This window comes from Mesocricetus auratus, unplaced genomic scaffold, assembly GCF_017639785.1.
Source record: "Mesocricetus auratus isolate SY011 unplaced genomic scaffold, BCM_Maur_2.0 Super-Scaffold_15014, whole genome shotgun sequence".
NCBI lineage: Eukaryota > Metazoa > Chordata > Mammalia > Rodentia > Cricetidae > Mesocricetus > Mesocricetus auratus.
Genome location: NW_024429186.1, coordinates 32,009,139 through 32,033,389, shown reverse-complemented (window position 1 = coordinate 32,033,389; position 24,251 = coordinate 32,009,139). Strand labels below are relative to the sequence as shown.

General features: G+C 44.3%; 1 protein-coding gene across 1 annotated transcript; it reads left to right on the top strand.

Moving 5' to 3' along the window:
• The first annotated feature begins 499 nt into the window (after positions 1-499).
• Positions 500-23,818, top strand: Dlst (dihydrolipoamide S-succinyltransferase). Its single transcript, XM_005086376.4, has 15 exons — positions 500-635; positions 1,125-1,158; positions 4,738-4,786; positions 6,132-6,184; positions 6,309-6,383; positions 6,567-6,622; positions 7,076-7,187; positions 11,367-11,519; positions 12,171-12,247; positions 13,203-13,300; positions 17,616-17,746; positions 18,821-18,894; positions 19,666-19,749; positions 20,127-20,294; positions 22,364-23,818. Exons 1-15 carry the CDS (start codon positions 573-575, stop codon positions 22,496-22,498), a joined length of 1,362 nt encoding a protein of 453 aa, XP_005086433.1. The 5' UTR covers positions 500-572; the 3' UTR covers positions 22,499-23,818.
• The last annotated feature ends 433 nt before the right edge of the window (positions 23,819-24,251 follow it).

The window sequence follows — 24,251 nt, the reverse complement described above, 5'->3', positions numbered from 1 at the left end:
AGGATACTGATGTTACACACACACTCCCAAAAGAGTCACGACCCACAGGTTGAGAACCGGCGTTCTAGAAGGACACCTGAGAGCCCTTTACAGGATCTTTGGTACTCCCGTCTGTTTGCTTGAGGAGCCCCAGGCTCAGAGCGGCAGTGTCACCTGCCCAAGCCCACATAAGTCTAACATCAGGCTGAGATCCGAGTTCATAGCCTAGGGGCTCTAGTGTTCTCTTCTTAGCGTGCAGAGGCAGAAAGGCCCGGGGCAGCAAAGGGCGCCAAACAGAACCGGCTCTGAGGAAAAGCAGGGAAGGCTTGAACTCGGGGACTCTCCGGTGGTCGGATGGCTGTTCTCGAAGAGCCCTAACCCGAGCTGGCCCGGGGCTGACAGCACCACAGACCCCCGGGACCCGGACAGCTAACGCTACCGGCCTGGTTCACACTCCGCTTCCACCTCCACCCGCTAGTGGTTCGCTCCGAACACCCCTCGCTGCAGGGCGGGTGCTGCAGCCTGCCTCACTTCCGGTTGTTGCCGGGCCCTATATCCGGTGTCCGCCCGCCCTCCATCCCGCTTCCTCCGCGATGCTGTCCCGGTCTCGCTGCGTGTCCCGGGCGTTCAGCCGCTCGCTTTCAGCCTTCCAGAAGGTACTGTCTGGCCGGGCCGGGGCTCCGGCGGGGGCGGAAGCTGGCTGTGGGCGGACGGGCGGGCTGAAGGGCAGGGGCGCTGTGCGCTGGCCAGGCCGGGCACCAAGGGCACCGGGACGCAGAGGCAGCCGACGCCCTCGGAGCCGCCCAGCCGCGAGTGCCGAGTCCTGCAGACCCCGGGTCGCCCGGGCAGCTGTCCCGGACCCTTTGCTCCGGGGCTGGAAGCCGCGCCCGCCGCGACATTGACTCAGAGTGGAGAGGAGAGGAGAGGCACGGCCCCCAAACGGCTTCCGCGGCCTGTCTCCCTCCAGTCCGGCGCGTGTCCGTCTCGTGGGACGCTGAAACAGTTTGGCCGAATAGGTGGTTTGCATTTTCCCTCGCAGTTACGAGATTCACCTGTCAGCAGCACGTTAAACGTGCACTTTAAAAACATGTTTCTTTCCCTCTTTTCATTTTGGGTGACGTCGATAATGTCTTCTTTCTCAACAGGGGAACTGCCCTCTAGGGAGACGTTCCCTGCCTGGTAAGTTCTGCCCTTGTGGTCACCTAAAATGCTCTTCTCGTGGGCAGAGCAGCGTGTCAGGGAATGTGGTGTTTCTTCTTATGCTATTTAAAGGCAGTGGATTCAGATAGATGCGGAGCAAATACTCCTTAAGTATAACGGCTGTCATTTGTTCACCCGGAACACACTTACGAGGTTTTGTTCTGCTTTTTGTGGTGCTGGGGATGGAACCTAGGGCATGAGAGGCAAACACTTTACCACTGAGCTCCACCAGCGGCCCTTGGTTATTGGATTCACACTGTCAGGCACTCATTAGAGATACAGCGATTAAAGTCTTGTCGTCCTGGAGCGAAAGTCTGAAGTTAGAAAGGCAAAGTGTAGATTGCTAACGAAGTGATCAAATTGTGTAAGTGCCCACTCTCTCATGTGAGAGTGGGTGAAACAGATTTCTTCTAAGTAGGTGACATTAAAGCTGTGACTTTGGAGGATGCCACTGAGCTAGTGAGATGCCAGCAGGAGGGAAAGGGATAGCAGGAGAGAGAGAAAGGGAGAGCATGTATGAACTCGTGAAGAAGGAAACAGGTGTGGTATTTTGAAATTGGAAACAAAGTGACTTGCCAGAAGACTTTAGTCAAAGGAAACAGTATCCTAAGATAAATGATGGTATAGAGGCCCTTGGAAACTTAGATCCTCGCCCGCTTAAATTTCGTGTGTGTGTGTGTGTGTGTGTGTGTGTGTGTGTGTGTGTGTGTGTGTGTGTGTGTGTGTGTGTGTGTGTGTGTGTGTGTGTGTGTGTGTGTGTGTGTGTGTGTTGGCTTGTCCTTAAGTGCCCAAGGAGGCCCCAAGAGATGTCTGATCCCTAGTAATTGGAGTTACAGGTGGTTGTGAAATGCCTGATGGTGGGTACTGGGAACCGAACCTGAGTTCTCTGCCAGGGCAGTACAGGTTCTTAACCTCTAAGCCATCTCTCTAGCCCCAGAAGTTTTGATTTTCATTCTCATAGTTGTGTGTGGGTTTTTGTTGTAGTTGGTTTTGTTATTTTTGTAGAGGGAGAGGAAAGTTATTAGCAATTCTATGTAGCTTACTTTTAATCATATGCCAGGCAAGCATTTAATTATTTTCTGTTTTTGTTGTTTTGTTTTTGAGACAAGTTCTTGCTGTCTGGCACTGGCTGGCGTAGAGCTACCATGTACACCAGACTGGCCTTGAACTTCCTCATGGCCTCTGCCTCTGAGCTGGGATCACAGGCTTGTGCTTCCACATCTGGCTCGGACAAAACATTTGTTGAAAAAGTCTATTTTACTGTAGGCTTTCTTGTGCCAAACATTGTTCTGAATGCTTTCTTTGCAGTTTGGGGCTATTCATAACCAAATGAGATTTAGTATCTGTATTTTTAAAAAGCTTATTCCAAGACAAGGGGTAGATCTCTAGGTCAAGGTCACTCAGCCAAAACTATTGGCTAAATCAACCCCCACCTCCAACTCCTTCCTTAGCCCAAACTGCTTTACTGAATGAGTGTTATTTACTTGTGTACTCAACAGAGTCTGTCTGTCTGTCTGTCTGTCTGTCTGTCTGTCTGTCTGTCAGGATCTGATGTAGCCCGGGCTCAACTCAAACTAGATAAGTAGTCCAAGGATGACGTTAACTTTTGATCTTCCTGCCTCTTTCCTGAGTGCTGGGATCATAGGATTGCTCCACCACGCCGGAGTTTATGACATGCTGGGGATCAAACCCAAGGCTTTGTGCATGCTGGGCAAACTCTCACCGCACTGAGCTGTGCCCAGCCATGTTATAGATTAGAGTGCTTCCTATGCCAGCTGCTATGTTAGGTGACAGGGACACAGATGGCCTCTATCTTGAGAATCTCAGGAGCTCGCTGGATAGACAGAGCAGGTACACATTTATGTTCACGTTAGGACAAAATACCATGTGGTTACTGAGAAGTACAGGGGGTGACATGAGGGTGGCATGGTAAAGCCCAGCTTGGGAAGTTAGTAGAGGGGGTGTTGGTGAAGGTCCCCTGAGAAGTGGCATCTAGGATGAGACTTAAGAATGCATGGGTTAGCTAGGGAAGTAATAGTCCAGGTGGGGAATTGCTTGTGCAAAGGTTTCCAAGCAGGAAGAGATTTGAGCAGGTATAGACATGGTAAGCTGGAAATACAGAGCAGTCTAGGTGGAGTGTAAAGCACTTGGACTTCATGCCCATGTCAGGAGGACATAAGGCGTCTAGCACAGTTCATAGTGCATTCTCAGTATGACCTTTCTTTTCAGCTGGGAATGCTGAAAGGCGGCACAGTACTTTCTGCACTTTTTAAGCTGTCAGGAAAAGAAAAAACCTTGCACTGAGGGGTTGACATCTTGACTCAGACTTTCTTGTTAGGCTAGTCACCAGCCTAGCTGTATATAAAATAATGGCAGGTGGCCATTCGGCTTCAGGGTGTTGCTGTGAGTGGAAAATGAAGAGGCCATTGTATGAAACTTTTTTATAAGCCTAAAGCACTGTCAAAATGTATTGTATTGGACTCTAGTTTCTGAACATCTGTTCTAGCTCTGCTTCAGATGTGTGCACTGTCGTCATTGGCTGATGAATGCAGAGGTGACTGACTGACCTGACTCTGGGAATGTTTGTGAGGGAGTGTGCATGAGGATCAGCTGTCTCTCAGTCCATAGTGAGAAAGGGTTGTTGATAGACACAAACAACAATAAAGAAAATATAAGAAATAATATATTCAGAAGAAGCAGTTGTGGTTAGTAGATACCAGGGAAATGAATTTATGATAAAGACAGTTGGTTTGGTGGATAGAGACTCCTCCCTTCCTCCCTTGATATCTCTCTCTCTCTGATCATTTTGTTAGAATTTGAGAGAAAAACAGCAGGTAGGTAAGCTGTGGATCTGGCAGCTGCCTTTTGAATTAGGGTCCAGGAAAGCAGACATGTTCAGCAGTGGACATTGTGGGCAGGCAGTTATAGACAGGGCAGGGAATCTTCGCAGACACAGTGGAAACCCAGAGTGTCAAGGAAAGCACCCTTGGGTCTTTGGCCACTGTTCAGAAAAGGAGAAGTCACTTTTTGAACTAGAGCTCAAGACTCATCTTTTGTTAGAGTGACTGGGGTGGAAGACGTATGGGGAAGGAGAGAAGTACTTTGCTCAGTCACAGCCAAGCTGAAGATCCTAGGCCTAAAAGCGAGGGTTCAGTCAGCAAACCCAGCCTAATCCACTAAAATCCACACCAGCGCCCCATCTCATGTTAGGTCCTGCAAAGTCACAGGGTTAGTCATGGTGGGGTCTCATTTTCAAGTTTCAATTGTATTTGATCACTTGGGGAATAGAGACATTCTATTATGAAAACATAAAGGCAGGTAGATTATACAACTTTTAGGGTGTCTTATCAGTTCTCTTTCCTCTCCAGAAGCATACCACTCTTAGTCTCCCATGCCTATTCTCTGCTAATAAGGCAGGTGGAACATTTGAGAAACATGATTCCATATGAAAGGGATTGTCATTGCCTGAAGTTGGTCCACTCTATGGGATGCGTAGTTCCGTTTGATATACTGTGTACAGTAAGAGCTGTCGATTAAGGATTGTTTTGTTTCTTGCAGGGGTCTCCTTATGTCAGGGACCAGGTTACCCTGACAGCAGGAAGATGGTGTAAGTATCACTGGGTAATATAGATGTGTGGCCACGGTTGATTTACTTAGACACAGATTCTAAATTTAAACGTTGGATGTCTTCACAGATCTCCAGTCCTATAATTAAGGTCTCAACCTTTACAGTCACAGTCCTTTTTCTTTTTCATTCCTTTTTTTTTTTTTTTTTTTTTTTTGGTTTTTCGAGACAGGGTTTCTCTGTGGCTTTGGAGGCTATTCTGGAACTAGCTCTGTAGACCAGATTGGTCTCGAACTCACAGAGATCCACCTGCTTCTGCCAGAATTAAAGGCGTGCACCACCACCGCCTGGCAGTCATTTTTATTATAATCTACCTTTGTCATCAGTTCAGTGGTCAGGTGTTGGGCCAAGAGTATCCTGGACCTTCTTGGCTAGTTAAATGTAATAAGGATGAACTTGGAACTGTCTTTTTTTTTTTTTAATTAAATGAGAATGGGTATCAAAGGGAACTGAATATTCTAGTTGGATACAAGTGCAGTTGAGGGGTTGGAAGTCACCTTTGTTGTAGAAATTGAAAAGCATTCTCTTGGTAACATAGTTACTCATTTTAAAAATCAATAAATGCAAAACACCAGTTAAGCCCTAGGACTTCTGACTGATTTGCTAGGAATGCTCTTATTGCATAATGGAGAGTTTGGAGGAGGGCCATCCACGTGTGGTCCAGATTAACTTGTACTTGAATGCTTTTTGAGTTACTTTGCATTCCAAGTATTTTTAGGTTGCTGAGAGGCTGCTTTCTAGTAACCTATTCAAGAACTGCGGAGCTGCCTTGTTTACAGGGTGAATGAAGAGTTGGCAGGATAACTTTATTAATATGCATCACAATAGGTGTGGCTTTCATCATTAACGTGCTATTTGAAGTATAAAACTTCTGAAATTTTTTGGTTTTTTTTTTGAGACAGGGCTTATGTATGTGTACAAACTTTATACACAGCATTCTGTGTTCTGTACTTTACATTTTTGTATTGTTCCTCTTAATGCTACCTACATATGTACCTTATAAAGTTATTCTGAGATCCACCTGCCTCTGCCTCCCGACCCTTTTTTCTTTTTACTTAATAGAACCAGTGTGTCTCGCTCTCGAGAAGTGACATTTCATTACACAACAGGGCAGTATTTCTGGCACCTAGGTCATTAGGCTTTGGGGTCCTACCTGCTTAGTCAGAATCTCTCCAAGTCTGGCCTGACATGTGCTTTGACAAGTTACCCAGCATGAGAATCTGGTCAAGATTCACCAGCTCAAAGAGGTGATCCGTGGTACCTGGACTAGATGGAGATGTTAGTGGTTCACATTCTAAATGAGTTTACATTTGTGTTTCTTTTGTAGCATTAACAGTAGTGTCTTCAGTGTTCGCTTCTTCCAAACCACAGCTGTGTGCAGTAAGTACCTGATTTCTTGTGAATGAACTTTCTCTTTCAGTAACAACTGAGCTTATTAAAGAAAACCATTAAAAAGACAAAATGAAGGACTTGTGATTTTCCTGTTTTTTTTTTTTTTCCCTAGAGAATGATGTGATTACAGTCCAAACCCCAGCATTTGCAGAGTCAGTTACAGAGGGAGACGTCAGGTGGGAGAAAGGTAAGGTTTCATTTCTTCTCATGTGCGTTGAAAGCTTCCTAAGGTCTCTCTGACCTGAACCTTAGCCATGGGGCCTGTGAGCCCTCCTTTTCTTTCTACATACCTACTTCAGTAGTATAGGAGAGTGGTCTTCCGGCGCAGAGGCTCCTGGTTAAGAGGAGGTGTCCTTTGATTGTCTTTCAGCTGTGGGAGATGCAGTTGCAGAAGATGAAGTGGTTTGTGAGATTGAAACTGACAAGGTGGGCTTATCCTAAATCAGTGACGTTTTCATGGTAGTCTAAGGAAAGGTAAACGTTCTTAAGGGAATCATGGGGGGAAAAGGAGTTATTGAAGCTTACTTTTGATTATTCTGTATATACTATGTATATTAGTAACTTTAATCAGATAGCTGGTTTTTTTTTTGTGGCTGTGAGCTACTTTCAGTATTTTTTCCTTGTATCACTTGGAAACATTAAAGTTTGTTTTGATGTTTATAAGAAAATACAGAAGAGTGACTCTTCACAGTAACAATGATTTGTCATTCTCTGACTCTGAAAATGTAGCCTTAGGTGTTTCAGAATGGTGCAGAGGAGATGTAACATCCAGATCCAGATGTAGCATGTTGCAACTCTTACGACTCATCCTGTTGTGACTGCACAGTTGATTAATGCTGATACAAATGTAGGCTCTGTCTCCATCTCTTTCTTTTCCAGACTTCTGTGCAGGTTCCATCACCAGCAAATGGCATCATTGAAGCTCTTTTGGTACCTGATGGGGGCAAAGTTGAAGGAGGAACTCCTCTTTTCACACTCAGGAAAACTGGTGGTAAAGAAGTTCTCCTGGTGGTGAAGGTCTCCAGTGTTTTCCCTGGGGTGGGGCTGAATGTACTATGGTAGCAACTTCATGATGCCTCACACTGGCGTTCTGATTACACTTAGTTGAGAGATAAGAGAAATCCTGGTGCTATATGGTGAAATGTAATTTCCAAGTTGTGCTGGGCTTTGGTGTCGCACGCCTTTAATCCCAGCACTGGGGAGCAAGAGGCAGTCGGATCTCTGTGAGTTCGAGGCCAGCCTGGTGTACTGAGCGGTTCCAGGATAGCCTCCAAAACAATACAGAGAAACCCTGTCTCAAAAAACCAAAACAAAACAAAAAGATAGCCCATAATTCTCTGTTCTTTCCATATTTCTCAGGTTGGATCTTTCCTTAAAGAACAGAGGTGAAGAGTTTAAAGATAGTGATTTTTTTTCCACAGTGACCTGAATTACACCAAGCTTTAAAGAATACAAATGAGTGGGACAGTTGTGATGCACACTTTTAATCTCAGCACTCAGGAAACAGAGGCAGGCAGATCTCTGAGTTCAAGGCCAGCCTGGTGTACAAAGCTACACAAAGCTACCCTGTCTCAAAAAAACAAAAAACAAAACCCACAAATGAGAAAGCCTTAGCGCTCCAGAGATTGCTGATATATTACCTTGATATAAAGCTAGATTGGTACTATTTTTTAGTGTTCCCTCAAGTGATTCTGATGTATAGTCAGACCTGAGAGCCACTGTTTAACCCCAGCACTTGGGAGGCAGAGGCAGGCGGACCTGTGTGTGTGTTCGAGGCCAGCCTAGTTTACAAAGTGAATTCCAGGACAGTTAGGGCTGTTAAACAGAGAAACCCTGTCTCAAAAAAACAAAAAAATAATTGTTATTTTATGGTGTCTGTTGTAGACAAGTCAGTGTATTTTTCTTTTTTTTTTAAATTTTTAAAAATTTTATTTTATGTTTCAACCGAAGTTCTCCCTCCCACCCTTCCTTTCCACCCCCACCCTCCCTCCAGCTCACTCCCTGCCACTCCTAATGGGCAAGGGCTCCATGAGGAGTCAACACAATCTGGCACATTAAGTTGGGGCAGGACCAAGCCCCTCTCCCATGCATTAAGGCTGAGCATGGCATCCCACCCTAGGGAATGGGCTTCAACAAGCTAGCTCATGTGCGTATTTGTCTTTTTTCTTTTATTCTTTCTTTCTTTCTATCTATCTATCTATCTATCTATCTATCTATCTATCTATCTATCTATCTGGTTTTTCAAGACAGTATTTGGATTTCCTGGAGCTTGCTCTGTAGAACAGGCTGGCTTCAAACTCAGATCTACCTGCCTCTACCTCTCGAGTGCTGGGATTAAAGGTGTGTGCCATCAACGCCCCCCATATTTTTCTTAAATTACCTTTTGTTTATTTTTTGTTTGAGATGAGGTTTCTCTGTGTAGCCTTGGCTGACCTTGCTTTGAACTGAGATCTGCCCCTGCCTCTGCCTGTGTGTGTGTGTGTGGGGGGGGGGGTATGTACAAAGGCATGTGGGGGGGGGATGTGCAAAGGCATGTGGGGGTATGTGCAAAGGCATGTGGGGGGTATGTGCAAAGGCATGTGGGGGGTATGTGCAAAGGCATGTGTGTGGAGGTCAAGGGATACCTTGAGAGTGTGTTTTCTCTTCCATGTGGATCCAGGAATGGAGCTTGGGTTGTCAGCTTTGGTAGCAAGTGTCTTCACTCACTGAGTCATCTCGCTGCCTTCATTGTAGTTTCCTCTCATATCTAACATCTTAGGAAAGACTGACATTTCTCTTTCAAAGAAATGCTAAAGAAAGATGTGTATATATCTGTACTGGACCTTGTGATCAGTATTGTACATTAGAAAATCTGCTTTTCTGACTTTTAAATAAAGATTTTCGTAGTTGTAGCATTTAACTGTTAAAATAGTCAAACAGAAAGAGGATGGATTGGACCATTGAGGTTGGTTAGGCCAAGATCAAGTTCAAAGTGAGGGAAAAAAATCTAAAGTAGCTAGGAAGAAGGAGTCTGTTGGTTGAAGTTCATCTTTTCCTCTGATTTTTTTTTTTAAACTATCTGGCTCTGTGTGTGTATGTGTGATTGGGGCCAGAGGACAATTCTTGGGTGTTTGTCCTTGCTGTCCAGTCTTAGTTGTTCTGTTTGTAGGCCAGGCTAGCTGGCATAAGAGTTTCCAAGGTTTATCCTGTCTCCACCTCCCATCCTGTCGTGGGAGGATGGGGATTGTAGACGTGCCCACTACATCCAGCTTTGTGTTGGTTCTGGGGAATTGAACTCAGATCCTCAGGTCCTCATGCTAACAGAGCAAGTGCTTAACTCACTGAGCTATCTCTCCAATCGGAACTCCATCGTGGGTCGGTGGATGGGGTAGCAAGGTCTTCCTCTGCAGCCCTGACTAGCCTACAACTCAATATATAGATCACAGTGTCCTCAGTTTCATAGAGATCTGCCTGTCTCTGCCTCCTAAATTTTTGGACTTTAAGACATGTGCCACACCGCCGGGCATTGGTGGCGCACGCCTTTAATCCCAGCACTTGGGAGGCAGAGGCAAGCAGATCTCTGTGAGTTCGAGCCAGCCTGGTCTACAAGAGCTAGTTCCAGGACAGCCTCCAAAGCTACAGAGAAACCCTGTCTCGAAAAACCAAAAAAAAAAAAAAAAAAAAAAAAAAAAGACATGTGCCACCAAACCCAGCTTTATCATTCATTTTTTACTTTTAAAATAAAATCCTAATTTAACTTTAAAACTGGATATAATGCCCATATTAAAGTTGTAGATTTATTACTAGAGCATCTCATTGCTTCCTATTAAGAGTCATCTTGGATATAATGCTTTGAACTGTTTAATCTTGTGTGGTGTGTGTGTGTGAGAGAGAGAGAGAGAGAGAGAGAGAGATGAACGTGTATGTGTAAGTTCATATACCCTTAGAGTCCAGGAATAGCTGTTGGATCCCTTGAAGCTAGAGTTACAGGCAGTTGTGACCTGTCGCGAATGCCTGCTAGGAACTCAATTCAGGTCCTCCTCAAGAGCAGTATGTACTGTGAACTCCTGAGCCATATTTCCAGGCCCCAAAATAAAATTCTTATCAAGTACTCAATTAAGATTAAAGAGTTCAGAGGCTGGAGAGATGGCTCAGTAGTTCAGAGTACACATCACATTGCTCGTGCAGGGGACCCAAGTTCATTTCCCAGTATCTACATAGCAACTCACAGTTGTCTGAAACTGCAGCTTCATGGGTTCCTCTCTGGGCATCTACACTTACATGCACATACCCTCATGCACATCCACACATCCACAAAGTTAAAAGTAAGTCTTTAGGTCTGATGGTAGTGTACAACTTTTAGTCCCAGTACTCAGGAGGCAGAGGCAGGAGGATCTCTGTGAGGTCAAGGCCAGCCTGGTCTACAGAGTGAGTTCCAGGACAACTAAGGCTGATACACAGAAACCCTGTCTTGAAAAAAAAGCACTAAGTCTTTAATTTTTTTATTTTTAATGGCTAAGAGTATTCCTTCTGCATATTATGTTAAAATAGATGAATATATCAGCATTACTATAATTAGAAGTATAGTATGGATATATTTATGTATCCATTTTAACATTTTCTGTTGCCTAGGCTGTTTTTGCTTTAATGTAGTTCTCAAACTGTGGGTTGTAACCCTTTTGGGTGGGGCGAGGGGCATTTGTGTGACCGTTTCACAGGAATCCCCCAAACCATTTGCATATCAGCTATTTACATTACGATTCATAAAAGCAGCAAAATTAGGTTTATGAAGTAGCAGCAAAAATAATTTTGTGGTTGGGTCGTCACACCATGAGGAACTGTATTATGGGGTCACAACACTAGGAAGGTTGAGAACCACTGTCTTAAAAGTTTCATTTCCTTGAGCTTAGTAGGTGCTTTGAAAATATTTACAGAATTTGAAAGTCGGTAGATAGTAATATTTGTGAAGTCAGGAAGGCAACTGAGTTGAGCCTGTAGGACATTTAGGGAGTCCCTAGAATAGAGTAGAGGCTTAGGTTAGTGTGTATGTCTAGGTTCTTTGCCTGTAGCAAGTGCCTAGGAGACATTTGTTTCAATGATTGGAAATAGATCTTTGTCTCTAAATCCCCCTTAGTTTCTCAGTTTAGTTGCTTTCCCTTCCAGACAATGGTAACTGTTTGTTTTAATCCAGCTGCTCCTGCTAAGGCCAAACCAGAGGAAGCTCCTGCCGCAGCCCCAAAGGCAGAGCCGGAAGCACCAGCAGTCCCTCCTCCCCCTGTAGCAGCTGTACCCACTCAGATGCCACCAGTGCCCTCACCCTCACAACTTCCTTCTAGCAAACCAGGTAAGACCCCGTGCTAGCTAATGGTGTCACGAAAGGCAACTTGAAAGGGCTTGATTTGGGTTGTCATGTCGGGGAAGGTCTGGTGTCAGTGTGATGCAGACAGATGGTCACATAGCCTTTGCAGCCAAAAGTAAGGAAGATTAACGCCAGGGCTCCAATCACTTACCGACTTTCTTCCTTAAAGAAAAATATCTCTCCCAGCCCCCAGCCCATGTTATAGTGCTACCCACATTCAGAATGAGTCTTCTTCCTACTTTGAAGTGAGAACTTCAACTTCTCTGGAAACACCCTGATAGACAACCCAGGATTTTGTCTCCTGAGATTGACTGTCAAGATTAATCCTCATAGTCTCTGTTACTGTAGAAGAGGGCACCTCTTCTAATACCATCTTCCCTCACAGGTACAGTCTGAGGCCATCTGTGGCTCTGAACACGCCAGGTTGGCTGCATTGTAGAAAGCCCTTGAGATTTCTAAGAACTCCCAGCTTTCTATTCTAGCCATATGACATCAGTCTCGTGATCCCTATGGGCAGATTGTTCATCTTGAGCTTGGAATGATGCTGATAACACTCTTGTCTTGAGAGTGGAGTAATGTCGTGTGATGGTGTTGCTTTCCATGTCTGAGGTAGCTGTGCCCTCTCTTCATTTTCAGTTTCTGCAATAAAACCCACTGCTGCCCCTCCACTGGCTGAGCCAGGAGCTGCTAAAGGTGTGCGTTCAGAACATCGGGTAAGCCTCTGAAGAATCTTAGCAAAGCACCAGAGTGTTGCTATGGAGACTGACCTCCTTCCCTGGCCTTGAGGGTGTAGAAAGTTCCTTTTCGTAGTCTTGGAACTGTCAGATGGTATGGCTAAAGGATAGTGTCTTCTAATGCTGTCCAGTGCGTTTTCTGCTATATTTGTGCTATCTGAAATTCTACAGAAGAGTGAAATATTTGTGGAGAACAGTAGCTTCGTAGCACATCCTTTCCTTTCCACAGTGAATGTACTTCACAGAGGTAGACTTCTTAGAGCTCTGTTCTAAACTTCCGGGATACTTTGCTGTAGCTGGGGGGCTAGCAGAGGCCAGATTATTGCATTGTAACAGTAAGCTAGCTGTCAGAGCAGACATAAAAACCTCAAGGAAGTATGGTCAAAGTGTGGGTTCTTTGCCTGAGAATACTTCCTAAAAATACCATAGCCTCAAAAGTTTGTTGTTTTTTTGAGTTTCTGTTCCCCAAGTAACTATTCTCACGCAAGTCTTTATCAACAGAAGTTGCCCTTTCTTTAATGACTCTCAAGCTGGCTGGGTCTACACCACAGTCTTCCTTTTGTAAATTGGTTTTGGTTTTTAAATCACACTATTTCCTGAGCCTCTGTTCTTGGTCAAGTTTCAGGCACATCTGAGTGAATACTTTGGTCTCTGATTATATGTTCTTGATCTGAGACTATTCAGGAGAAGAGAAGCCTGTATCTTAAACAGTAATGGTGAGGCCTAGCATGGTACTTGAGAGGCGGAGGCAGAGGGTCTCTAGCCTCCCTAGTCTCCATAGATAGTTGCCGGCTAGCCAGGGCTATATAGTGAGACCCTATTTCAAAACAAGACCCCAAAGTGTGGTGCTTCCCTCCCATCTCTGCAGGCTGAGTTCTGTTACAGCCGGGGGACTGCAGTCAGATTGTCAGCACTTGTTCTTCTTTCCTTTCAGGAGAAAATGAACAGGATGCGGCAGCGCATTGCCCAGCGTCTGAAGGAAGCCCAGAATACATGCGCAATGCTGACTACTTTTAATGAGGTTGACATGAGGTGGGATCTCTAGTTCTTCTATTCCCCATGTCTGTGTTTCTTGTAGAATACTTGAATGTACCAACTGCTGCCCAGAGCTAACTTGACCAGCAAGAGCTGTTTCACTGTTCATGACCCCCTGCTTCCTCTGCAACGTAAAAAGCTTTGCCTTTTGAGCTTTCATGCATGAGCTATTATGATTTCTGATAATTGAGCCTAAAATAATCATTTTTTCAATTTAGGTGTGTGTGTGTGTGTGTGTGTGTGTGTGTGTGTGTGTGCACTCATGCGAAGAAAACAGCATTAAATCCCTTAGAAATGGAATTACAGGTGGTTGGCAGCCCTTTGACATGAGTGCTGGGAACTAACCCTGGGTCTCCGTGGAAGAGCAGTACATGTTCAGAACTGCTCCAGACCTGTTTTGTTTTTGAGGGAAGTCACACTATGTAGCCCTGTGTGGTCTAGAACTCACTAAGTAGATCAGGTTGGCCTTGAACACACAAGAGATTTGTCTGCCTATGCCTCCCAAGTATTGGGATTAAAGGTGTGTGCCATCATGCCCAATCTGTTTTTGTTGTTCCTTTGGTTTTCGAGACAGGTACTCATGTTTCGAGGCTAGGCTTGAACTTTCTTTGTAGTTGAGAATGATGCTAATGGTGCCATCATGCCCTGCTGTTGTAATGACCCACTTCCAAACCTACTACTCCTTGGAATGGAAAACCCTTCACAGCATGCCAGAACTAGGACACCACACTCTGCTTCTTTCTAGCAGGGATTGTTGCTTGTGTTTGTTCCCAAGCAACTCAGAATCCAACAGGCAGGGCCAGAGATTGACCACCTCTCATTCTTCCCAGTTTTGATCCTGGAGTTGGAACTAAGTTGAGATTGTACTTATGAGCACGATTTGGGTGTGCATATAAAAGCCAAAGATGAGCTTCAGTTGTTCTTGGGGGTCTTATTTATCGAGGCAGGGTCTCTGCTTGCTAGAGTTTGTTAGCTAGGCTAAGCTGCTAGCCAGTGAGCCACAGGGATCTGCATGTCTCCATCTTCCCGGCTCTGAGATTGCAAGTGTGCGCCGCCACACTCAGGTTGGTTGGTTTGTTTTTATGTGGGTTTTGGAGTTCGGACTTCTCATGCTTTCCTGGGAACTGAGGTATCTTCCCCAACCCAAAAATCAGTTGATTTCTAAAATTTAAATCTCAGTTCACTGTACCCATTCCTGTAATAAGCTAATTGTTGACTTGTTTTGTTTATTCAGAACAAAATTTGTTCAAAATTTTTATGTGTGCAAGTATCAGCTTTGTGAAGAAGACAAAATAGTTTTATTTAACAAGCATTTTAAGTGTTTATCATATGACATATAGAGTTTATCATATATCACACAGAATATTAAAGTGTGATGTTCAGGGCGCTATTCAGATGAGTATAAAAGCTCTCTGAGGCTTACTGTTTCATTTTGGTGAACACTTAAGTACAATCTAGGAAAAAAGCATCAAAAAGATAAAAGTGTATGCAGTGGAGAAGGGAGTGGTTTGCTCTTGGTAAGGGTAAAGGTAGCAAAGGTAGGGCCAAGGAAAGTCTCCGGGAGGAAGGAGTTTGAATGGGCTGTCAAGAATGACAAGCATAGCCGGGCGGTGGTGGCACATTCCTGTAATATTGGCACTCGGGAGGCAGAGGCAGGCGGATCTCTGTGAGTTCAAAAGACCAGCCTGGTCTGCAGAGCTAGTTCCAGGACAGCCTCCAAAGCTACAGAGAAACCCTGTCTCAAAAAACTAAAATAAGCAGATAAATAAAAAAGACAAGCATTTAAGCCAAGGATAGTGGTACATACTTCTGTAATTCTGATACTTGACAAGTGGAGACAGTTCAAGGTTATCCTCAGCTACGTAGAGTCTAAAACCAACCTGGACTATATGAGACCCTGTCTCAATAAAAATAAAACAAACAAAAAACCAAAATGCTAAATAGTGTTGTAAATAAAGTCATTGCAGATAGGTTTAATAGTTTGGAACATGACACAGTCAAGAAAGTTCATTTCTAACCACAAAAAACCAAAACAATAACAAAAAAAACCTGGAAAGTATTCATGGGACAGAAGTTTGGTTGTTAGGAATGTCTGCACTGATTTCAGCTCTCACTAAATGGAAACTATGTTTTCATATTGGTCTTCCATCTGTAATTCAAAACCAGAGTAATTCATTTGTTTGAGGGAACTCTTGAATAAACTATCTTCTGTGATGAAAGAAATTGAAAAAAATTATTTCTGCCATGAAATATAAGTATATATATGAAGGTTAGATCCATATTTCACTAGGTTTTGAATGCCAAGGTAAGAATTCATTAAATCAAAAGATACGTCATCAAATCTCTAGGGCATCTATCTCTTTCTCCTTGAGTATTAAGTCTCTCATCTACTTTTCCGTGAGGGAATTTGTTTCCTTGGTTTATTGGCAATGTGTGGGGTCTGGTTAATTTCACTAGATGTCATTGTTATAATGGGAAGCTCTCTGGATACTGAATGTCATTTTCTGTTCCATCCATGGTTTAGGGGACAGACTTTCACTAATGAATCACCAAGGCTGCAGCTTATGTTTCCTGCATTAGAGGCAAATTGTACGCAAATTAAATTGGACTTTGAAATTTTACCCAGTTTCTTAAGACAAGCATGTAAATATTTATGTACCTAAAAGGAGCAGTTGGTCCAACATCCTTGATTGCAAGTAAGTTCAATAGTTAGATCTCCTTTCAGTAGCTAATCTAGTGTCACTTAGCAGTCGCTTGAGGCCTCACTGCGGCCAGTAATGTGGTTTAGATCGAGTGCCCTTTGGGTCTTGTGCCTATCAGCTAACTGAGAGGAGACCTTTCTGAGACTTGCTCCTTCCTCCGTTGTCCCAGCTCTGCCTCCAAGGGCAGAGCTCTGAAATAGAAGCTCCTTAATGACCAGACAATGGCATTCAGGCAGGTCTGAGAGCAGGAGACACTGACCACACCGCTTTCCCGCTTTTGCAGCCCTGCATCTTGGGAACCAGTAATGTCTTTAGGGTGGTAATCCTAGCACTAAATGAGGTTAGACCCAGGAAAAGAAACATTTAAACCCAATCAGCCCCCTATGAAATTTTCCCCTTTTTTTCAAACAAAAGGTCTGAAGTGGGCAGTTAAAGCTGTACCACGTCTTATCTTTCCCGATAATGTTGAATTAAACCATTATAGGGGGAAAGAGAGAACGGGAGCATTTGGGCCTGAGATAGAGTTAAATTCAATTTCCATCACAGAATGTCATTCCTATAATCATAGAAGTTCCTTTGGGAAAATGATAGGAGAGATGTTTCTCACTGTGCCGTGCTTGTGTAGAAAAAAGGAAACAACAAAAAACCCTGCTTGATAGACCAAAGGATGTTTAAGTTGCAAAATCTTCTCAGAGACAAGCCCTGCTACTGACTCTGACAGACAGGCCACAGCCCTCAGGGAACCACTTTCTAAATACCAAGGAAACCACAGTCGGCAAAGCTAATCTGAGGAGCGGGCTCTGTGTCTTGTCTTTGTTTCTTGATGCCCAGCCCAGCCCTCTCATGTGATGGGCATTAGTAACCGTTTCATGGGTTAGTAGATAGAACTGCTAACTCAGGAAATGGTGACTCTGCTGGCTTTGCACTGCCTGAAAGAACACCGGTTTACCCTTCGTATATGGCTAGAGTTGCTTGTGTTTGCACAGAGCCCATTCTTCATGGGTAGTTTGGTTTTTGTTTTGTTTTCCGTTAATTAGGTAGAAGAAGTATCACAAAGTAATCAGCTTTGGTTTTGGGTTTTTGTTTTAATATAATTCTAACAAAAGGAATATTGTTGGTTTTTTTTTTAATTAAACTTAATTTGTTTCCAATGTGAACAATTCATGATTTTAGTATAGCCAGAAATACTTTTTCTTTCAGGGAAAGGATGTTGGTATTCAGTGTGCTCTTTTGTTGATATTATCGGTTCCTGAAATATCTTGAAGATAGGTTGTCACTGATTTCTTCTCAGTCAGTTTATTACATTGACTGCTGGTGAATGTTTCAAAGCTTGAACTTTGGTGTAACCTGGGGAAAAGCTCATTCAGTTTTGGACAAAAGTCCAAAACAGGGCTTAGCCTCTCCTTTTGGGATTGAATCAGGAGAACTGCACGTTTAAGGATAGCCCTCAAGATTTCAGTCTTGAAACTTTAAAAAGACAGGGGGCATAGCTCAAGAGTAAAACACTTGCCAGCCTATGGTGATGTCCACATGTACACACACACACACACACACACACACACACACACACACACCTTCAATGGCAGTTTCTTTATATCATGTATTTACAGTAACATCCAAGAGATGAGAGCTCGGCACAAAGATGCTTTCCTGAAGAAACATAACCTCAAACTAGGCTTCATGTCAGCGTTTGTGAAGGCCTCCGCCTTCGCCTTACAGGAGCAGCCTGTTGTAAATGCAGGTGAGTTTCTTAAGATCAGTGTGCCAGAGGTCTTTGGAGCTGAGTATATGAATACAGACCTGCTGTCACAGTTAGGGGTCACGAAGGCTGCTGCTTTCACAATTGTAGAAACATGACCACCTTCCCTAAGTGAATTTTTCCATTCACCTTCCCCAAATACTGTCATGATTACTATCTCCCCACCAAGTAGGCAGAAAGGTTTCCCCTACTGTGTAGCTTGGCAGTCTCTCTGGCCATAGGTAGTCTGGGACAGCCCAGCTTCCCAGGCTGTCTGTTATCTTGGGGAATCCCAAATTCTGACTGCTCCTCACCACTACCCTGGGCCCTTTACCTGGGATTTGACTTTGACATTTGGCATAGGCTCCAAGTTGACCTTTTATCAGGGGACTTCATTGGGAAGGCTTGGGCTTGGTACTGTTTTCTTTCCTTTTTATTCTCATCATTGAAGTGTTGATCTAGCTCACAGTTCTTTCCTATTGAGGCCTTGGGAGATAGGAAGGGAGAGTAACATGTTGTGGTCCTCAGCATAAAATCCCTATTCTCTCCCCCATTGAGTGCTGTGCTCTAGGAGGCTGTCTCATTCATCGACATGCATTCTAACAATACAGTGTAGAGTCTTTGGTATAATTTTCAGCAGTTGGCTTGTTATTTCTGGGTGGCATGTTTAGAAGCCAGGCCCCCCATTTCCGGATCTCTAGAGAGAGGCTTCCCTTACCTTGCTGAGGAAGCCCACTGGGCAGCACCCTCCACCTCTGTGCCTTTTACAGAGCACCCAATAACTAGTCACTCTGCTCAGGGAAGGCTTTTGTAGACAAGTTAATTAGCATTTACTGTATGACCCTTCAATGAGCTGTGAAAAAAAACAGATATTCCTACATGCTGATTCATTCAGAGTTTGGGAAACACTGTCATAAATTGCTATGGGATCACGGAGAATGTCAGTTGCTTGTGATGTAGTTATTCTCTTGTTGATTAGTTAATCCATACTGCATTGGCCATTGAGAATTTTCAGTCTGTTAACTCATTAGTCTTGGCCAAGAGGGTTGTATGTAACATATGCTTTCTCTTTCATAGTGATTGATGATGCAACCAAAGAAGTGGTGTACAGAGATTATATTGACATCAGTGTTGCAGTTGCTACCCCAAGGGTATGTTGGGGCAAGGGTTGGGAAAGCTTGCTTAGATCCTATCTTAGTTATTTTTGTATTGCTGTGATATGACCCATGACCAAGGCAATTTACAGAAGAGTGTCTTGTGTGGGCTTCATTTCTTGTGTAAGGGTCCATTGCCATGATGTCAGGGCATAATCACGGAGCAGACAGAAAGCAAGCTAGCTAACTGGGAATGACATGGCTTTTTTTTTTTTTTAACAAAGTCTGCCTACAGTGACACACCTCCTCTAATAAGGCCACACCTCCCAGCCTTCCTAAACAGTTCCACCAACTTCACCCCAACTATTCAAACCAAGTATTCTTTTTTTTTTTTTTTTTTTTTTTTTGGTTTTTACGAGACAGGGTTTCTCTGTATTGTTTTGGAGGCTATCGGTCCAGCCTGGCCTCGAATTCACAGAGATCCGCCTGCCTCTGCCTCCCGAGTGCTGGGATTAAAGGCATGCGCCACCACTGCTTGGCTTCAAACCAAGTATTCTAATATATGATCCCATGGGGGCCGTTCTCATTCAAACTACCACAGATATCACTTATTTATATTAAAAAGTAGATCATGTGGAAGGGGTCATTAGTAAAATTAATTTAAAAAACTCATTCATGCTGCATTCCTTTGCCTTCATGTAAGTCCTTTTTTTAATTCCAGTGAGTTTAGGGTGTTGGTTAGGGAGACAGATCTGTGGATTAAATCAAGGTGATTGTAACTATAATGAGTACTGTTATTTTGCAACTGAACACAACTTTTCTCTCCAGGGTCTTGTGGTTCCTGTCATCAGGAATGTGGAAACGATGAATTATGCAGATATTGAGCGGACCATCAGTGAACTAGGAGAGAAGGTACAGTAGACAGAAAATGTGGATGAGCTGCTGGGCAGTTGAGGGACCACAGCCTGCAGAAGTTGTCATTGCCCAGGCATCTGGAGTCTTCCTGTTCTCTAAGGACACATAGCCACCTAGAAAAGCAGTAGCTGGCCATGTGAGCCAAGGGAAGGTGTCTGCCAGAGCCTTACATACTCAAATGCCAGAACCTCAGCAGTCAGTCTGCTTCAAAGAAATGTTGATTGTAGAGGCATGCTTTTACAGTCACCTTAGCTGAATACCTGTCTTGTTTGCCAGTTTGCACTACTGATCTCAGATAAGAGTTGTCTAGATTTACTTTTTTGTGTGAAGAAATCTGGTTTGATTAATGTTTCAATTATGAAATTTGTTTTTAGGCCCGAAAGAATGAACTTGCCATTGAAGATATGGACGGTGGTACTTTCACCATTAGCAATGGAGGAGTTTTTGGGTCACTTTTTGGAACACCCATTATCAACCCCCCTCAGTCTGCCATTCTGGGCATGCATGGCATCTTTGACAGGCCTGTGGCTGTGGGAGGCAAGGTAGGAACTATTATTTTTGTGATTTTAATTGCTAAGTGGCTATTAGAATTCTAACCAAATCCTTATTGTAAAGCACTCAGTCATTTCAGGCTTAAGTTCCATTTCTTAATTACTAAATGATAGCTAAGACACTGTTTCTAATTGTGATCTATGAATATCAGCGTCATCTGGGAGCTTATTGAAAAAGCAAGCACCAGGCTGGAGAGATGAGTCAGCAGTTAAGAGCATTTGCTGCTCTTGGCAGGGGACCTGGGTTCAGCTTTCACCATCTACCTAGTGGCTCACAGCCATCAGTAATTCCAGTTCTGAGGGATCAGGCACCCGCTTGTGTCCTCAGGGGCCGGCATGCACACGGAGCATATGGATGCCTGTAGGCAGAGTGCTCATACACATTAGTTTTTTAAAAGCCAATTAAAAACAATTTCTTTTTAGACCTGAACTCCCATCTCCAGACAGTTGTGACATGTTAGCCTGAGAGCCACTGAGCTAAGGAGGCTTTGCCCAGTCCTCTGGGACTTGTCGACATGCCTCATTGTCAGAGTGCCACCGGGGGCGGGTGGATGGAGTGGGACGCTCCTCGGCCTGGGAAAGGGACACGATGCTCTGCAGTCTGTGAGCTGTAGAGTTGTGTGAGAGCTAAGTTTTCTGGGAGTTCAAGGAATGAGGCCAGAGAGCTTGAGGTAGCCATTGGAAGGTAAGTTAGTTTTTTTGTTTTTAAAGGAAGACATTTCTGAGACTGCTGTGTTTGGAATGTTTCTGGGTCACCCACTCCTTTGTACTTCCAAAGCCTCAGGTCTTCTTTCAGAAAAAAAAAGAAAGAAAGAAATCTTAGGTCTGATGGACTCATTTAAACCCCACCTTCACAGCTACACACCTAGCTTAACACATAAGATTCATTTTTTTTAAAGATTTATTTATTTATTACATATACACCAGATTGAATTGTAGATGGTTGTGAGCCACCATGTGGTTGCTGGGAATTGAACTCAAGACCTCTGGAAGAGCAGTCAGTGCTCTTAACCTCTGAGCCATCTCTCCAGCCCTTTTTTTTTTTTTTTAATAAAAGTTTCATTTTTTTATTTATGGATTTTCAAACAGATTTTCTCTGTGTAGCCCTATTCTGGAATTCTCCATGTACACCAGACTGGCCTTTACTTGAAAGATCTGCTTGCCTCTACCTCCTGAGTGCTGGGGTTAAAGGTGTATTCCAGCCACTACACTTGGCAGATAGCAGGAAATTTGAACTCAAAAGATTGATTTTTTTCCCCCCCTCAGAGTAAAAATATAAACCAGTGGTAAAGTGTTTGTCTAGTGTGTTCAGAGCCCTGAGTTTGATAATGATAGTACATGCTATAGTTATAGCATTTGGGAAGTAGAGGCCAGAGAGTCAAGAGTGTAGTGTCATCCTTGGTTGTACAGTGAGTTTGAGAACAGCCTGTACTACATGAGACCAATTGCAAAACAAACAACATACATTTTTTTCTCTTTAAATTGTAATTTCAAGGCTAGGGTGTTGCTCAGTAGTAGGGTGCTTGCCTCCCATACCCAAGGCCTGGTGTTGGATGGATCCACAGATTCGGAAAATAATAGTCATAATGATTATAACTTCATTACAGCAGTGGTGGCGCACACCTTTAATCCCAGTACTCAGGAGGCAGAGGCAGGTGAATCACTCTTTACAGTGTAAATCACTGATTTACAGATTTAAGTTCTAGGACAGCTGGGGTGATTCACAGAGAAACCCTGTCTCGATACAAACAAAAAGATTGTAACTTTAGAGTAGCTCCTATAGACAGTCACTACAAGAAAAACCATGCCATAGGTAACAGATTAGCGGGTAGAGTGTAGTGATGCTTATTTGTATTAAAGCAGTTTGAGGAACCTGTTTCCTTCTTTAAACTTTGCTTCTGAGTCCCAGAGCTTTGCTCTAAACATAAGCTTGATCTTCAGAATAAGCCCAAGTTAACCAGAGGCAGTACTGGAATCTAGAAACTCTGGTGTGGGCTCTCCCTTAACAGAGCTTTCTCTGGCCTGTTGGATACAAACCTATTGCCCTCTCCTCTTTACAGGTGGAAGTGCGACCTATGATGTATGTAGCCCTGACCTATGACCACCGGCTGATTGATGGCAGAGAGGCTGTGACTTTCCTCCGAAAAATCAAGGCAGCAGTAGAAGATCCAAGAGTCCTCCTCCTAGACCTTTAGGAGGAAGCCACACCCCCTACCTATTGATCATGCAGGAACTGAAAACCAGTCTTCTCCCTGTCCCCTCACAGCCCCAGGTTAGCCTGATGGCAGGCAGGCACATACTGTTGGCCTCAAGCAAGGAAGCCAGGGACTATGTAACCAGCCTTCCCAGGTCTTAGTGTTCCTTCTAGGCTCTTTCTCTCTGTGTGTCACTCTCTTGCCTTCGATACCTTGGGCCTGAGAAAGAGAGAGAGTGAGAGCCTTAATGGATGCTCATTAATATTCCTGCCTTTCTTCCAGCCCTCTGCAAAGACAATTTTGCTTCTCCCCATAATAGTATACTACAGGGGTACCACCAGGGACCATGTGATTGAATGTCTATCTTTGGAAAGTGTTCTCCAGAGATGCCCAGGGGGTGCTTTGCCTCCCAGGCTCAAAGCCTCTGTCCCAGTTGTGCACACTCTCACACGAGGCCACCTGTGGGAGGTATTGGAAGAGGCCCTGCTTGGCTCCTTAAAAGCACCAGCGTTGTGAGCTGTCAGTGGCTTCACGGTGCCTCTCTACCTCTTCCAGGAAGCACAGGCCGGGGACTCAGGAGCAGGCAGGATGGTGCAATGTCCCCTGAGGTTGCTATTATAATCACAGATGGGAGTAGAACCCTGGCTTGCCCTCAGGCTCACTGGGAAGATTCCTTTTCGCAAAATCATAACTGTGGTCATACCAACCCTTGCCAGGGTTCTAGGAATTGTTCTCACTTAGAGCAGGTTTTAGCACATCATGGCAGTGGGACAGAGCCTGGTAAGGGGACTGGCTCTGACCAGATCAGGTTAGCAAGAGCTCTGAAATTGGAGATGGTCCCAGCACGTGATGGGAAGTGGCTGTTCTCTCCTCTCCCATCCTGGGTGTGGCCTGTGGGGAGTGAGGTCTTGGTGCCTCTTGCAGGACACATAAAGAGCAGGATGGACTGTGGTGGGAACCAGCCTCAGGAGTTAGTACATAGTGATGAAATGGATCTTGTCATCTCTAAGGTACTACCCTTTGGGGACAGGCACAATCATTGGAATTTCTTGAAGCATGGTAAAATGCAAGTAACTCGGTATGAAAGCTCCTAGGCCTTGTATCCAGCTGCACTGAGGCCTGAGGCTGCTGACAATTGACATGGAGCCATTAGTGATAAATGTCCTTTTCTTGTCATCCAGGACAAGCTCGGGGAAGGGGGAGAGACCAGTATTGAGTGCCTGCAGCATCTGCTACTACATCTTCACCATTCAGAACTTGTAACTAAAATATTTAAAGAGACCGATTTTGAATGAAAATTAAAGGGCAAATGTTCTCAAATGGGTTTCCAGCATCTGTGCTCCTTTTGACCCTTGAGGTTGTATACCCTAGTTGAAAGCTACTTCATCTTGAGTTGCTATCCTGTGGGGTCCTGAGGCCCCTCTCCCAGAATTCCAACATGTTAGTGCTGTGCTAATTTAACTGGCAGCCAGGGGAACTCACTAATCTTAGTACTCTGGGTTCCTTTCAGGGAGCCCTGTCGTTCTGACAAGCCAATTCTTGAAGAGAAACCATAGCTCCCACCTGGGACAGCTGCCTTTTTGAGGGGCTTGCATTATTATTTCTGAGATAGAGTGGAGAGACATGAATACTTCTAATGTCACTTGGACTTAGCTGCAGCATGTGTACCAAGATATTTGTGGTTGGAGCAGGAGGGGCAGTGTGGACAGGACAGGGTTGGTCACTGACCGAGATTGGCTACCACGGACAACGG

What these genes read in the sequence shown, in the direction of transcription:
- Dlst (XM_005086376.4), top strand. Translation starts at nt 573, where the DNA reads ATGCTGTCCCGGTCTCGCTGCGTGTCCCGGGCGTTCAGCCGCTCGCTT. An exon ending in AGACGTCAGGTGGGAGAAAG is followed by an intron (nt 6,384 to 6,566) that starts GTAAGGTTTCAT and finishes ATTGTCTTTCAG; the next exon opens with CTGTGGGAGATGCAGTTGCA. An exon ending in GCAGCCTGTTGTAAATGCAG is followed by an intron (nt 17,747 to 18,820) that starts GTGAGTTTCTTA and finishes TCTCTTTCATAG; the next exon opens with TGATTGATGATGCAACCAAA.